Raw genomic sequence first — 13,785 nt, forward strand, 5'->3', positions numbered from 1 at the left:
GTGGACGGCGGGTTGGCAACGGAGCATTGGGGAACGGGAACGACGGCCAGGAGACGGCGAGCGGTGGGAGCGGGGACGGTAACTAGGAGAAGAAGAATCCGGAGGTGGCAAGTGTGACGCAGGCGAGGACGACGGCGGAAGGTCGTACGTCGGCTCACGCCTATAATCGTAGGGACGGTGGTCACGACTGCGACACAAACGAGCCACGTGACCAGCGACGCCACAGGCGTAGCAAATAGGGCGGTTGTCTTGTGTGCGCCAGGGGTTGAGAGGCTGCGGCTGTGACCGGGGGCGGGCAACCGGACAGTAAGGTGGGGTTGCAGGTCGCAGGGGCTCTAACTGCCGGGTAGGTGGCCTGTAGACAGGGGCAGCAGGTGAGGGCTGCGACCGCACCACGGCATCGGCGTACGTAAGAGGAGCCGCGATCAGGGGTGGCTGAGAAGGAGGTGGCAGGATTTCAGCGACCTGCTCCTCAATAACACGCTGTAGGTTGGGAGTGAGCGACGGCGCAGGCGTAGGCGGGCAGGTTGACAAAGATAGCTGGCGTGCGACTTCCTCACGTACAAACTGCTGGATGTTCTGGAGGAGCGACTGTTGGTCCAGAGCCCCGTCCCCTGGCAGAGCCAAGCTGCAAAGTGCGGCCTCCTCTAAGCCTGCACGCCGGGTAGAAAGGCGTTGTTTGCGCAGCTCATCAAAGCTTTGGCAGTAGCCGACGACACCGGAGACAGTCTGGGGATCTTTGGCGACGAGCATCTGGAAGGCATCGTCCTCAATGCCTTTCATAATGTGTCTGATCTTGTCGGCCTCGCTCATAGAAGGGTTGACACGCTTGCAGAGGTCGACGACATCTTCTATATAACTGGTGAAGTTTTCACCGGTTTGCTGGGCCCGACTTCGCAAGCGTTGCTCGGCGCGAAGCTTTCGCACGGCAGGACGGCCAAAGACTTCTGTCAGACTGGTTTTTAGAGCTGCCCAGCTTGAGATGTCAGCCTCGTGGTTTCGAAGCCAGAGATTGGCTACGTCGCTCAGATAAAAGATAACTTTGGCGAGCTTGACGCTATCGTCCCACTTGTTGTATGCGCTTACGCGTTCATAGGAGGCCAACCAATCCTCCACATCCGTGTCATCTGTGCCGCTGAAGATGGTCAGGTCACGCTGCCGCGCGGCCCCGGAACAGAAGACGGCCGACGGAAGCGGGGAAGCGGTTTGGGTGACGGTCTCAGGCAAATTGCAGAGGTGGTAGTCAATGCGTGGGTGCGAAGCTCCAGGGCGAGGGATGGTTGGCACCTCCACCACTTGTAATAAGAACACAGCACACTACTAATGCAGCACACACAGCACACCACAGCACACCACAGTAATAAGAGCACAGCACAGTAATAAGCACAGCGTCACGAACAACCAGCCGAACCGTCCAGGCACAGAACAGAGACCGCGTTCAGTCCAGAGCACGCACGAGCGACGGAGCGTTCGGCGCTCGAACTTCGGAGTGCTCGGCGCTCGAGCTTCGCAATGTTCGGCGCTTCTCGTCGTCTTCTTCGTTGAGCGCCAGCCTCTGAAGATTCTAAAGCCCATGTCCAGTCTTACACTATATTAATGAGAAAATAAGAAAAAGAATAAGGCGGAAAACACACACAGTATACCAAATACATCTTCAGCAACTTCCGTGGTAAATTTTGTACTTCTGCTAATTTTATTAGAGCATTGCATTAACATAAAAGTTAACATTCTGAAGAGACCTTATCGAATGATAGTCCTGGATCTGTTCGGGCAAAATTTTATCGCGCAGCCTCAGTACCTCACTTCGAGGGAAATTGGTCTTATGCAGCCAAAATTTTGGGGTTTTATTACCGGTGGTTTTCGTGCACATAGTTGTGTTTATCATTCGAGCCTGCACTTAGTTCAAAGTGACCAAAATATGAGACCTGCTAAGAGGATAAGTCTTCATGCGAGTCCTGCTTAAGGTACAAAGTGTTCACTGAATGCTGAGGTACGTTGTATTATGTTGCGCAAATACGCTCGCGTCTCAATCAGAATACTTTAAAAATTGTTGCAGGCTTCCACTCTGCTTCAAGACGACCGATGAAGGACAGCTTTGACTGGAAATTCCAGTAAGAAGATTCTTTTGTTGCTTATCAATTTTCGTACTTGTTTTTAAGGTTCGAAAGTTAATACATCCTTTGAAAATCTCCCTCGAGGAACTTTTCCACCCTTTAAAAAAATAACAAGAAAAAGTACCCTATTTTCGAGTTTATGGTGCGCATTTTTGGGAATTCTGAATATTTTAATGAATAAACGGTTAACAAAACACGAAAACTCTTCCACGTAGTTTATGCGACGAGTTGGACAGAAAGTTAGAAGATAATTCTCGTTCTGAATTTTTGAATAACTGTAATATATCAGTCAAACGTTTAGTTACTGCAGTTCAAGTGCACCTTTGACCTGAAAACTGAGATGTTCCTATTAATAAACTATTTCCTTTGGTACAATTCTTGTTGACGCCTGGTATTCGGAAATCTTCGCAACTCAATTTGAATCTCAGCCGGCGTTGATGGCGTCGACATTCTTGGCGTATAACTCTTCCTGATGTGAAAAACTCTTGAGTGTGGCGTTTATAAATAACATCTGTTGTCCCTTCACTTCCGGCCAGCAAAGAGGAAGAAACGCCATACGCAGCTGTGTCTCACTGATGAGGTGTCTGGTGTCTGGCCTTGTAAAAAAAACGAATTTAGCTATGCACCTTGTTACAAACATCTCGGAAAATGTTCCTGCTATGATGATAATTCTGTCAGATGGGGTAGTATAGAGACGACACACCACCTCTTTAGTTTTCACCGCTTGCCCTTTGCCTCAGACCTTTCGCCGGCCACTTTTTTAAATTTATTTCCTGTTCATTGTCAACAAATTAAACAGAGTAAAAATAGCAATACCAGTACAATAATGTTAACTTCAAACAATAATATCCTATCGCTGCAGCCATTCTCCCGGGTGGTAAACTTCTAGCCTCTCTCGCCACACTTTGAATATCCATACCCAACAGTTCTGGACAAAAGCATTTTTGAGAGGGAAATAGATTATGATAGCATTTTTTTTCATATATTGCAAGATTTCAATCTAAAAATCAATACCCGCAGAACCGCCGTCGGCCTACTTTCATTTTTTTTTTGTTATTAAAGTTTTTGCTGTCAGAAAGCGTTTAATAATAATTGGTTTTTTGGGGAAAGGAAATGGCGCAGTATCTGTCTCATATATCGTTGGACACCTGAACCGCGCCGTAAGGGAAGGGATAAGAGAGGGAGTGAAAGAGGAAAGGAAGAAGGTGCCGTAGTGGAGGGCTCCGGAATAATTTCGACCACCTGGGGATCTTTAACGTGCACTGACATCGCACAGCACACGGGCGCCTTAGCGTTTTTCCTCCATAAAAACGCGGCGGCTGCGTTTTTATGGAGCAAAAACGCTAAGGTCCTGTTGGTTTTCTAAGGCGGCCCTAACTGGTCGATGCGACCAATGGAAACGCTGTAAATGAAAGATTTTGCTGTACACAGGAAGACTGGGCCATTACCTTCAATATTTCCATAACCGTACCTTATAATTTTCCAATAATTTAATTTTTTTCCGACAATGTTGGACATGGGAGCTCGAGTCTGCCCAAGCGCAAGAGCACTCGGACACTTGCACGTATGAGCCCAAGCTCGAACGCGTGGCCGCTTTTGTGCGACCGCTTCTAAGTGAAAGAGAAGGCGGCCATTTGGGCCCCCTTAAAATCCCCTCAAAAAAGATGCAAGGAAGTGCCATATGACGAGTATGGAGCAAGACACTAGGAATGGCGGGGGATTTGAACCACCGCAGCAGGAGAACAAAAAAACGTTTTCATTGTTGTGACTGACTCAATTCGAAAAAACAGTTATAATGAAAAAAGAGCCCACATGCTAACGCATTCCTCTCTGCATAAATCGGATGAAACTCACCGTGCACTTTTTTCTTCGCACAAGTCACAATGTCGGAGCTATTCTCTCTGACTCCATAGGCGATTTTATTCAGGGCGTTGAAAATCTCTTTTCAGTTTTTTAAAAACGCGAAAACATTGCATGAGAAGGCAATTTTTGCAATGAATTAATGCGCCCAGCGAACGGAAAGTGTGAGCATAGTTGTTGTTTTCGACCTTTCAATTAACAATAATCAAGTGATACATTTCTTCGCTGCTGAAATTAACTCGCATGTTTAAATTGATACCTTAGGAGTGGTCGCGCTTTTAAACTGTGACCGTTTGCAGAATTTCTCTAGCACGCATGTATTTCATGTACGTTTGGCTTCTGTTTTCAACTTAGTCCGCGTATTGACGTATCCAAGGCGGCAGCGAATGACGCCAAACTCCTCCCCAGTGTGACCAGGTTGTTGTATGCGGCGTTTCGTCGATTTCGCTGGCTGATAGAGTGGGCTGCGTAGCTAACTGCTTCGCCTTATGATAACGCCATTGGCAAGCAAAACTTCAAGCGGAACAGCCGCGCCTCAACGGCAAAAGCTTGGCGTGGACCGTCATCACCTTGTATACGCAATTACGAATAGCGGGTGGAACACATACAGTCGAATACCTCGGAAAGCATGCGTGCTAAAATTTTACCGCGTAGATAGGTGCAGCCCTGTAGCGGCCTCTACGTTATTAGCGCAAACCTGCATGCGATGTAAATGACTAAATGTTTATCATTATTACTTAATTAGGCGACCGGCAATGACAATCGTCCGCTCACTTTGTGTCCGCCTGGTTGCGTGACCTACTTGACAGAACGGCATTTTCTAAAAAGAAAGGCAGGCAAAATAATTTGTAACGCCTTGTACATTGCTCAGCTGCTCGTTTCGACTTTCTGAATTCCGGTACAGATTCACTGAGCGTGCTCGCCAGAGAGAATTTTGCCCACGCCAGCAACATTCGGAACATATACCGTCGAACATAATACATGGTGCTTTTGGGCCTACCCTAAGTCAGCGTGTTAAGTGCTCTTAAGGACTACAGAGCGAAATTTCTGTTCGCAGGAAGCTCTGCACGATACACGAGCAGCTGGCCAGGGCCGCTGTGCTCACCTGCACGCTTGCCTCAGCCATCAGCCTGAACCGGAACCGCGCGAGCGTCTTCTTCACGGAGTACTTTCGCGCGTAAGTCAGCTTAGACATGGCTGTGGATAACAGTTTGCTACAGACCCTACCCCATGAAGATTCTTAGTCATTACCATAAATTTGGGACAAGCATTTCAAGTTCCATTGGCTGCCATCAGGTGGGGCATTGCTTTGAACAATCAAAAACAATGCGTTGACATCGTCCGTACCGTAATAAAGAAAGAGATGGACCCAGTGTCTCCCATTGAAGCGCTTAGGCCGCTAGGCCTTGCGACACTGCATGGACGTTGTCCTGAATTTCTGTTTCATTCATTCGGCCGAATAGCGTTTCTGTGCCCGAACACTTGGAGCGCTAGGTCCTGAGGCAGGGCTTGGCTGTTATTGTGTTGGTGGCTTTGCAGCCGCTTCAAGGCGGAGGTCACCAACACCCTGGTGTGGACCGCGATGCTGCTGCCCATGGAATACGTCTCATGGCTGTTGGCTTGGCTGCAGATTCGAACCTGCGTGCTGCGCTATTTGTGAGTGGCCTGCTATGTCGCCTTACGGGTTTGAAACCTGTGCCGCCTCACTCTCGATGCTGTGGATGCGTAGCTAACCTTTCATATAGGAAAAGAACCGAAATATTTTAACACCGCGATATTTGATCTCGACGTTTCTCTTTCGGCGAATAATGTCTGCTGTTTGTATTAAGGAAGCAGGGCACAGAAACATCACAGGTAGAATCATTTGTTATAGAGTACCGCTCAGCATTTCATTGGACGTGCCAATACTCATGCGATTGGATGACTTAACCCAAAGATGTCGCGACTACTCATGCACTTTTTTTGCAGATGTTGAACGGTAAATATGTATTTGCACGGGCGATGATGATCATGATGAATTTGTATGGCAAAACTGCGTCTGTGGCCAAAGAGCGCCATGGCGCAAGGCATTTCTTTTACTCAAGGTGGGGTCAGAGACCAATTTCAAAAGCATTTCACCCCAGATAAGCCAAGCACCAGACCAGGGCAAAGCTTGCACCTATTCTATCACCGCCCCGCCACATGACACTATTGTATCTGCACGGGTGTATTTACATGTTCTTAAAGAAACATGGAGTGTTTACTCGCTGTAAATATGTTTTTATGCTTCAGTGAAAGTGTGTATCACATGACGCAATGTCTTTACCACTTAGACTGCTAACTGCATTACAAGGCACGCATCCCCTGTCACCGATAAAAGTAGCGCGTCTTGATCCATCTCCCAAGTGGCAAAGCCAGAAGTGGGAGCCAAGAACTTCTCAAAACCTGCAAATAGTAATTTGTGGAGCATACCAAGTTTTTCTGGACAAGGAAATTTTTTTACAAGAAGGTATTTATGAAAGGATTTTATTTATATAACATTCCACCATAACAATCAAAATATCAGTACCTCTCCCCCCCCCCCCCCACAGGCTTGCATATTTGGCTACCAACGCGTCTTCTAGCGTCAAGAACGTTCCCCATTGATATCCTATGCCAGTCTTTACTACTCGATGCGAGCGATGTACAAACTTCAAAAGAATAATTTTGCTGTGCATCGGAAGAATGGCAATTATCGTCAATACTTTTATAACAGTACCTAACAATACTCCACAGCTGCCTAGCGAATACAGTTACAAGAATTCTGCCAATACAGTGGACTTGGTTTAACGTCCTGAAGCGACCCGTGGGTTGAAGGGACTCCAGAGGGGAGTACACCGGATAAGTTGATGCTATCTGGGGCTCCTTAAACTACGGTGGCATCGCACAGCACAATAGCGTTTTCGTAATTATATTCTATCAAAACGGGGTCGCCACGGCCTACATTCCATCCCATGACATCGGGAGCAGCAGTCTATAACTTAAGCCACTGAGCAACCGCGGTTTGTTAGGTAACTTATTTTATTTATTTATTATAGATACCTCAAGGGTCCTTGAGGGCTTTACATGAGGGGTGGGCTAACAACCTGGTGTTAATAGAACATAGTTTCGATGGCTTTCTTGAAATGGTTCTGGTTTGTAAGAAGGATGGTACTGGTGGGAAGACTGTTCGAGTAACGCGCTGTTTGGATGAAGAAGGAATGAAGATGGGGCACGGTGCGAGCAGGAGGTGGGTAAACGGCCTTGTGGTGGCTTGTGCGGGCTGAAGAACGATGAGCAGGTTGGATAGGACAGTTGTGAGTAAAGTTGTGATATATTTTGTGATACAAGCATAGCCTTGCAACAATACGGCGTTGCTTAAGGTTAGGTAGGCATGCATTATTTTTCAGGGAGGTAACACTGGTGGATTATAAGTAGTTTGAGTAGATGAATCTAACGGCGCGATTTTGCGCAAGTTCAACACAGTGGGTCAGGTTAAGTTGAGCGGGGTCCCAGATGGCTGACGCGTACTCTAACTTTGGCCGAAGTAATGTTTGATAAGCTAGCAATTTAACTGCTGGTGAAGCTAGACGTAAATTACGACGTGAGTAGCCGAGAGTTTTTTAACATTGTTAATTATCCGCGTTATATGGGTAGACCAGTTAAGGGTACCCGAGATGTCAACACCAAGATACTTAATGCAGTTGCGGGGTAAAACAGTAGAACCGTTCAGAAGATATTTTGGGGTAGGGTAATTTTGTCGTCTGTGAAAGGAAAAAAGCGCAGTTTTGTTAGTGTTTAAGACCATCAGCCATCTACGACACCACTCCTCCAGCCTTAATAGATCAAATTGAAGAACATTATTATCTGCTGCGCTATTAATAGAACGGCAAATAACACAATCGTCGCCGAATAAGCGGATGTTTGATGAGATATTATTAGGCAAGTCATTGATGTAAATTAAGAAAAGCAGAGGGCCAAGAACTGTACCTTGCGGCACACCAGAGAGTACGTCAGACAGTGAAGAAGATTTGTTGTTGGCTTCAACAAACTGCCGACGATTAGTGAGGAAAGCCTGTAACCAGTTGAAGACGAGCGGGTCAAGATTTAGTTGTGAAAGCTTTAGTAGTAGGCGTTTGTGAGAGACTTTGTCGAAAGCCTTCTCGAAGTCGATGAAGAGAGTGTCAACAGGTATGTTAAGGTCTACATTAGCACTTATGTCGTGAAGGAATAAGGCATGTTGAGTGTCATATGAAAGTCCTTTTTGAAATCCGTGCTGGTTAGGGTGAAGGAACTTAACAGATGTAAGGAAATTTGTGAATTGCGAGTAAATACCGTGCTATAATAATTTTAGAACAGATGCTGGTTAGAGATATGGGCCGGTAGTTAGTAGAACCTGGCTTTGGAACTGGAACAATCTTACCCACCATCCAATCATGAGGGACAATGCTGGATGACAGTGACTGCTGAAAAATGTGGGACAAAATAACACTAGTGATTTCCTTGGTGCTTTTGAGGACTTTGGTATTGATGCTCGTTTCTGGGTATCCCGCTGATTGTGAAGCAAAGAGAATTAAAGAGAGCTCTATTATTTCGGGCAAATCCAGTTGGGTCAGCTATGAGACAGACCGAAAGCCTGGTGCGCTACTTGTTGTGACTCGTGAACGAGGTGCAGACTGAAAACGGAATGGAATCTGCAAGACGCACACCGGTTTACCGTAGCCCTCCTGCGAACCTCGTCCATTTCATTTCTCTATTCTGCCTGCTATCGTTTATTTACGCTGCCCCAGCTCAGGCGCATCAGTATCGATGGCTGATGCCGGGGCTAGCAAAAATATTTTCCTCCCTTTTTATTACTATTTTAATGAACCTATTACTACTACTACTCCTGCACACGCGCAGTGGAATTGTAATTGTGGAATTGTGGCCACTGCGCGTGCGCAGGAGGCGTTCGGTAAATCGGTATACGTCTATGCTAGTACGTCACGGGTATGCTAAAAACTTCTGAACACTGCTCAATGTAAACGCAATCTTAAGACATTCATTGCGTAGTGACTTCTGAGCGCTTCGCCTAATCCACTCCTCGCAGTGACGGGGAGCTGAGCAAGAGAGCCGACGCCAGCATCCAGATGTTTCTACAGCGGAAACGCCGAGGCATGGGGCACATCGGGTGCGTATTTCTACTGGCTGCGAGTATAGCTGGAGCTCTCTGTGCCGCACCACTTCCGGCTTCTTCGTCTTTGTTGCATTTCGCGGGGCCATCTTAAAGTTACGCGGGGCAGCCGAGTATGGATAGAATGGACAGAAGGTGAAATTACTGCCACCACGATGAATGAGATGATCAGATGAACGGTTGCCCCACTAATACAACAGGGGTGACTTGTTTAAATCATCAAGCCTCGAACGGACAGACTACATAAGAATTTATAACTTTTATGCCTGCCGTGCATTGAGAGATACTAAGCGCTAAAGCTTAGGCTCTGCGCGTATATGTAGTGTAGACTGAGCTTTGCTTAGGCTCTGCGCGTATATGTAGTGTGGATCTGAACTTTGCTTTTGAATTTATCTGCGAGCACGAGGGTCCGATGCCTCGAGCTTGTCATTGTGTAAATGTTGCGGCGGTTTGTAGTGTGTCCTCTGTGTCACCATCACTCCCGTGGGTGGTCCGCAGCAGCGTGATGTCATCGACATAGAGGGTGTGCCGGAGGTGTGGTATTGTGGCCAGTTGTTTTTCGGCGAGGAGGATCATGGTCATGCTGAAAAGCAAAGAGGAGAGAACTGAGGCCCGAGTGGATTCGACTCCTATTGTGGGAGTAAGGAGGTGTTGCGTGTCAGCAATGTGGAGCTCAGCAGGGCGGTTGGTAAGGGAAGCTCATATATAGGGTACGTACGTACACCAATGTAAACGAGGGGAGAACGCAGTCATGATTTTCTGAAGGGCAACGCGATCAAAGAATTCGGACAAATCCAAAGCCAGGACACTCTTTGTGTGGCCCGGGATGACCGGTTCAAAGTTGTCGGAGGTTAGCAGTAATATCGTATTCTGCGCCGACAAATGGAGACGGAAGCCCATTATGCTGTGGGGGTAGAGGTTCTGGTCTGTCAAGTGTTGACTGAGTCTCGACAGCACGACGTGTTCGAAAAGATTCCCGAGACAAAAAGTGAGAGAGATTGGGCGAACGTAGAATAGCGCGAGTGGCTTGTTTGCTTATGGGATGAATATAACCTCAGCGTGATGCCAAGACAGGAGCTGGGTGCTCCGTCCATCATTTGTTAAAGTAGTCCGTAATATGGGTGACCGACGACCATCCAGGTTGCGGAGCTTGGAGTTTGAGATTTTGTCGACACCAGGATTGGAGGGAGTACAGAGAGTCAGAAGGGCCACTCAGACTTCCGCTTCCTTAATCTCGAAACTGGGGGTGGAGTTTGGTTGACCTGTGTACGGAATAGACGGCTTTGCCCGAGGTCTGATACACAGGTTAAGACGTCCCACGCGTCGTGTTTTCCCGGGAGCGTATCCACATCTTCAGTGATCGGCCGGCTTACCGAGCCGAGAGACAGCTTTGCCCATCACCCCACTCCTCCGTAGAAAATTACCAGCAAAGTTTATGGCGCCGGCTCCAGACACCAAGCCTCCCATCCTTTTATATTAGGTCCTGTTACCACAAAGCCCGCACCCACCCCTCCTGCACCCTCTGCAACCACCCCACTGCCACCCCCGCCCACATCTTATTCCAATGCCTGGCGGATCTTTCGCCGTGCGGCCTGGAGTACCTTAACACGTGAGAGCAATGGCAGACCCTGCTACGCTCCGAGGACAGGTACAGCGGAAGCCCGCCATGGAACGGGCTGCCGACGTCTTGAACTGCAGGCACATCATAGCTTGATTGCAATGGGGCCGTGCGAGGGCCCAGCGGCGTGCCCCAATTTCCTATGATTAAACAGTTTTTACAACTACTATTGCTACTATTATGTTTCTCGGAAATGATGAAAAAGAAATCAGTATTTGAGATTAATCAAATACTCGAAAAATTCGGAATATTTAGCAGTGATGTTAGTGTGACCGTGCCAGAATAAAATGTCTGGCCAAATTTTTGGAACATCGAGTTTAAAGTTGAAAGGATAACTGCACAGAAGCTTATTACGTATACGCCCTCTTCTCTGCCTTTTATCGCTTGGACCGGTAATATTCGGACGCTAATAGTTGGACGTAGTGTGAAATTCTGTTAGCCGGCTTTCCACATATCTCACGGGATGAGAACTTGATGGCCAACCACACGCTACGAGCAATTGCAGCAAGGTAGGGCGTGTTTTATGTTTTTTTTGTCTTCCATAATGTGCTACACACCTAATGACTCCGCTTATAACACCTGTTTTTCCGCTTTTAAAACTATTCAAACCTGTGCTGCGCCACACAGCTTTAAACAACTGTGACACGCCGCAAATCCTACTCGCTGTATTTTGCATAGGGATCCCCAAGAGGGGCGGCGGGGGGGTGGGGAGGTCGAGGGGTTAATTATGGCAAGTGGTAGAGTGAAATGAGTGAAAAATGCGCCCATCGCTAGGCTCATTGTAACTCACGCTCCTGTGATAAGTGCATAATGGCAGCCGTGACGACCACAGGAAGACCCCTGTCGCCAGGTGAGAAAATAGCTGGGCCTCTTAGTTTCGCTTTCTGAACTTAGCCGCCCTTTTGTCCTGCTTGGTGGATATGGCCACGCATGTGCCACCCGTCCTAACCCAGCAGTGCGCCGCTGGCAAACACTTTAATGGCGCGTCACTGGTCATTGCTCCCTTACTTACGCTTTCTTTTTCCAGTACGCAGAAACTGCGCGGTCCTAATCGGCTTCTCGCCGTGCGTGCAACGTATTCTCATCGCGATGCTTAACCAATTTTCTCACTTTTCATTGTTTCGGCAGATGGCTGGAGGAATGAAAGAGGCTTGATCTTTGTATAATCAGGGCATTTCTTCGTGTCTCCTGAAGTCCTCGTTTATTAAGGCTTTAATACCAGCCATTTTATCTCTACCTGCCAGTCATGGGTCACTCACATGTTTCTATTCGTTACTCGTTTTGGTTTACCGCAGTACATGACGCACTCGTTATTATATGTAATCAATTGTAACACTTCTGCGCACGTCGTGTTTTTTTGTCTATTTTGCTTGGTCGTATAGGTTTGCTTATGTCGGATGCAAAAAGGATATTGATTTTTGGTGAAAAAAAATTAAAGACTGCAATGTTTGCCTACTGCTCGATTTCGAAATAATTTTTGTACTCAACTGATATTTGGTATTCGAAGGCATCCTTTAAAGCGATATTTTTAAAGGCCTCGTTATGCACAAAAGCGGGCGTCATCGGTGTTCACCGTGCGTTGGGCGTGAGCCAAAATGCTGTCACTTTAAAATCCCGGCTTGGTCTGCTAACGAAGCAGTGTGTCGCAATTGATTCCTACATTGGCGCCACCAGGCGGCGGCCGCCAGAACTAATTTCGCAGTTACCTTAACAGAACGAATCACTTTTCATTCTTGGCTGAATTGCAGTTAGTCGCTGCCTACGTTCGTAGCGCATTCTTACTTTTTGCTTCGCATTCTTCTGAATAATCGAATTGCATATTGTAGATCTTCGCTTTACTTGTATTCTTAATTACATCACCTAAATGCACGCTACGCCTAGAAAGCTATCGCGCCTTACTCTTCAGGCGAAGCAAAATTGCCCACCGAATTTTTTTACGTGAATCGAAAGAACAGCAGTAAGGTTTAATAGTTCAAATTTTACACCGCTCCATTGCCCTTCAGTTTAAAAGTAAGAAAAATTATTCGGCGAGTGTTTGTTTTGTCACTTCGAAATTATAATCTGACGCATTTTGATACATCGTATTTATCGTTTTTGTGGACAACTCGAACGTCCCCATCTTCCTAGTTCAGCAACCCTGTGCTTTGCCCTCACAGATGCACCCAGATTTTCTTGCCTTGTTCGTAGAATACAGGATGTTTCAACTAAGACTTTACACAATTTTTAAAAATAGTCTTTAGTTAAAAGGTCGCTTTTGTCGGCATGACATTAATTGTCGGCAGTGTAGTAAATCAGAATACAGATAAGAGGTGCTGACTACAAGGCTGGTTAAGTAAAATTGAATGCTGAACTTTTAAGTATTACTGCTCGGCTCCTTAATTATTCAGAAGCGTGTCGACCACTCTATGTAATATCCGTGCCAGCTATTAGAATTTCGAAATGGTGGTTACCTTCAGCGCCCAACAAATTCTGGCTACATCGCGCCAAAATACACTCGCTTTCATTGAAGCTTGCAGGCAAAGCAACCACTCCAGAGCACTTAACTCGTGGAAACAGACAAATTTGTTGGGCCGCAGTGCCGAGCGTAAGCGCGTTTTCGAAATTGTAAACACACGGGGCGGCAGAAAGTTAGGTGGGCGGATGAGATGAAGAAATTTGCGGGGATTCGGTGGACGCAGCTGGCAAAGGACAGGATAGTTGGAGTGTGTTTACACACCTGTTCTGGCTCAATATGATATCCGCAACCCCAAAGGCAGAAATAAAAAAGTCAGAACAAATTATAGAAAACAAGATCTGGAAGACCAGGTAATAGACATGCTAAATAGCTCTGCTCCTATTTTAGATTTCAGCTTACCCAGAAAAACGTTCAAACGTGAACTGCGGGCAAGTTTGTTTTCCGTAGAAATTGTTAAGTAGCAATGACAATGTAAATTTTTTCTCAATTGTTGACTTCTTTTTACGTGTTTTTGTGATATTTTAGCGAATCTTCAATGTGATTTTAAAAAAAAAAATGTCCATAGGGC

The 13,785-nt window shown here is 46.6% G+C and overlaps 1 protein-coding gene across 1 annotated transcript in view; it reads left to right on the forward strand.

Annotated features, from left to right (window-relative positions):
- The window catches only part of LOC144102403 (uncharacterized), a 63,647-nt gene that overhangs the window by 42,364 nt on the left and 7,498 nt on the right, over positions 1–13,785 (forward strand). The window contains exons 10-13 of the mRNA XM_077635682.1: positions 2,057–2,111; positions 5,032–5,151; positions 5,514–5,630; positions 9,061–9,141. Coding sequence (XP_077491808.1) covers positions 2,057–2,111; positions 5,032–5,151; positions 5,514–5,630; positions 9,061–9,141 — 373 coding nt within the window. The remainder of the gene's footprint in view (positions 1–2,056; positions 2,112–5,031; positions 5,152–5,513; positions 5,631–9,060; positions 9,142–13,785) is intronic.

The sequence above is a fragment of the Amblyomma americanum genome, chromosome 8, assembly GCF_052857255.1.
Source record: "Amblyomma americanum isolate KBUSLIRL-KWMA chromosome 8, ASM5285725v1, whole genome shotgun sequence".
In the NCBI taxonomy this organism is placed as follows: Eukaryota; Metazoa; Arthropoda; class Arachnida; order Ixodida; family Ixodidae; genus Amblyomma; species Amblyomma americanum.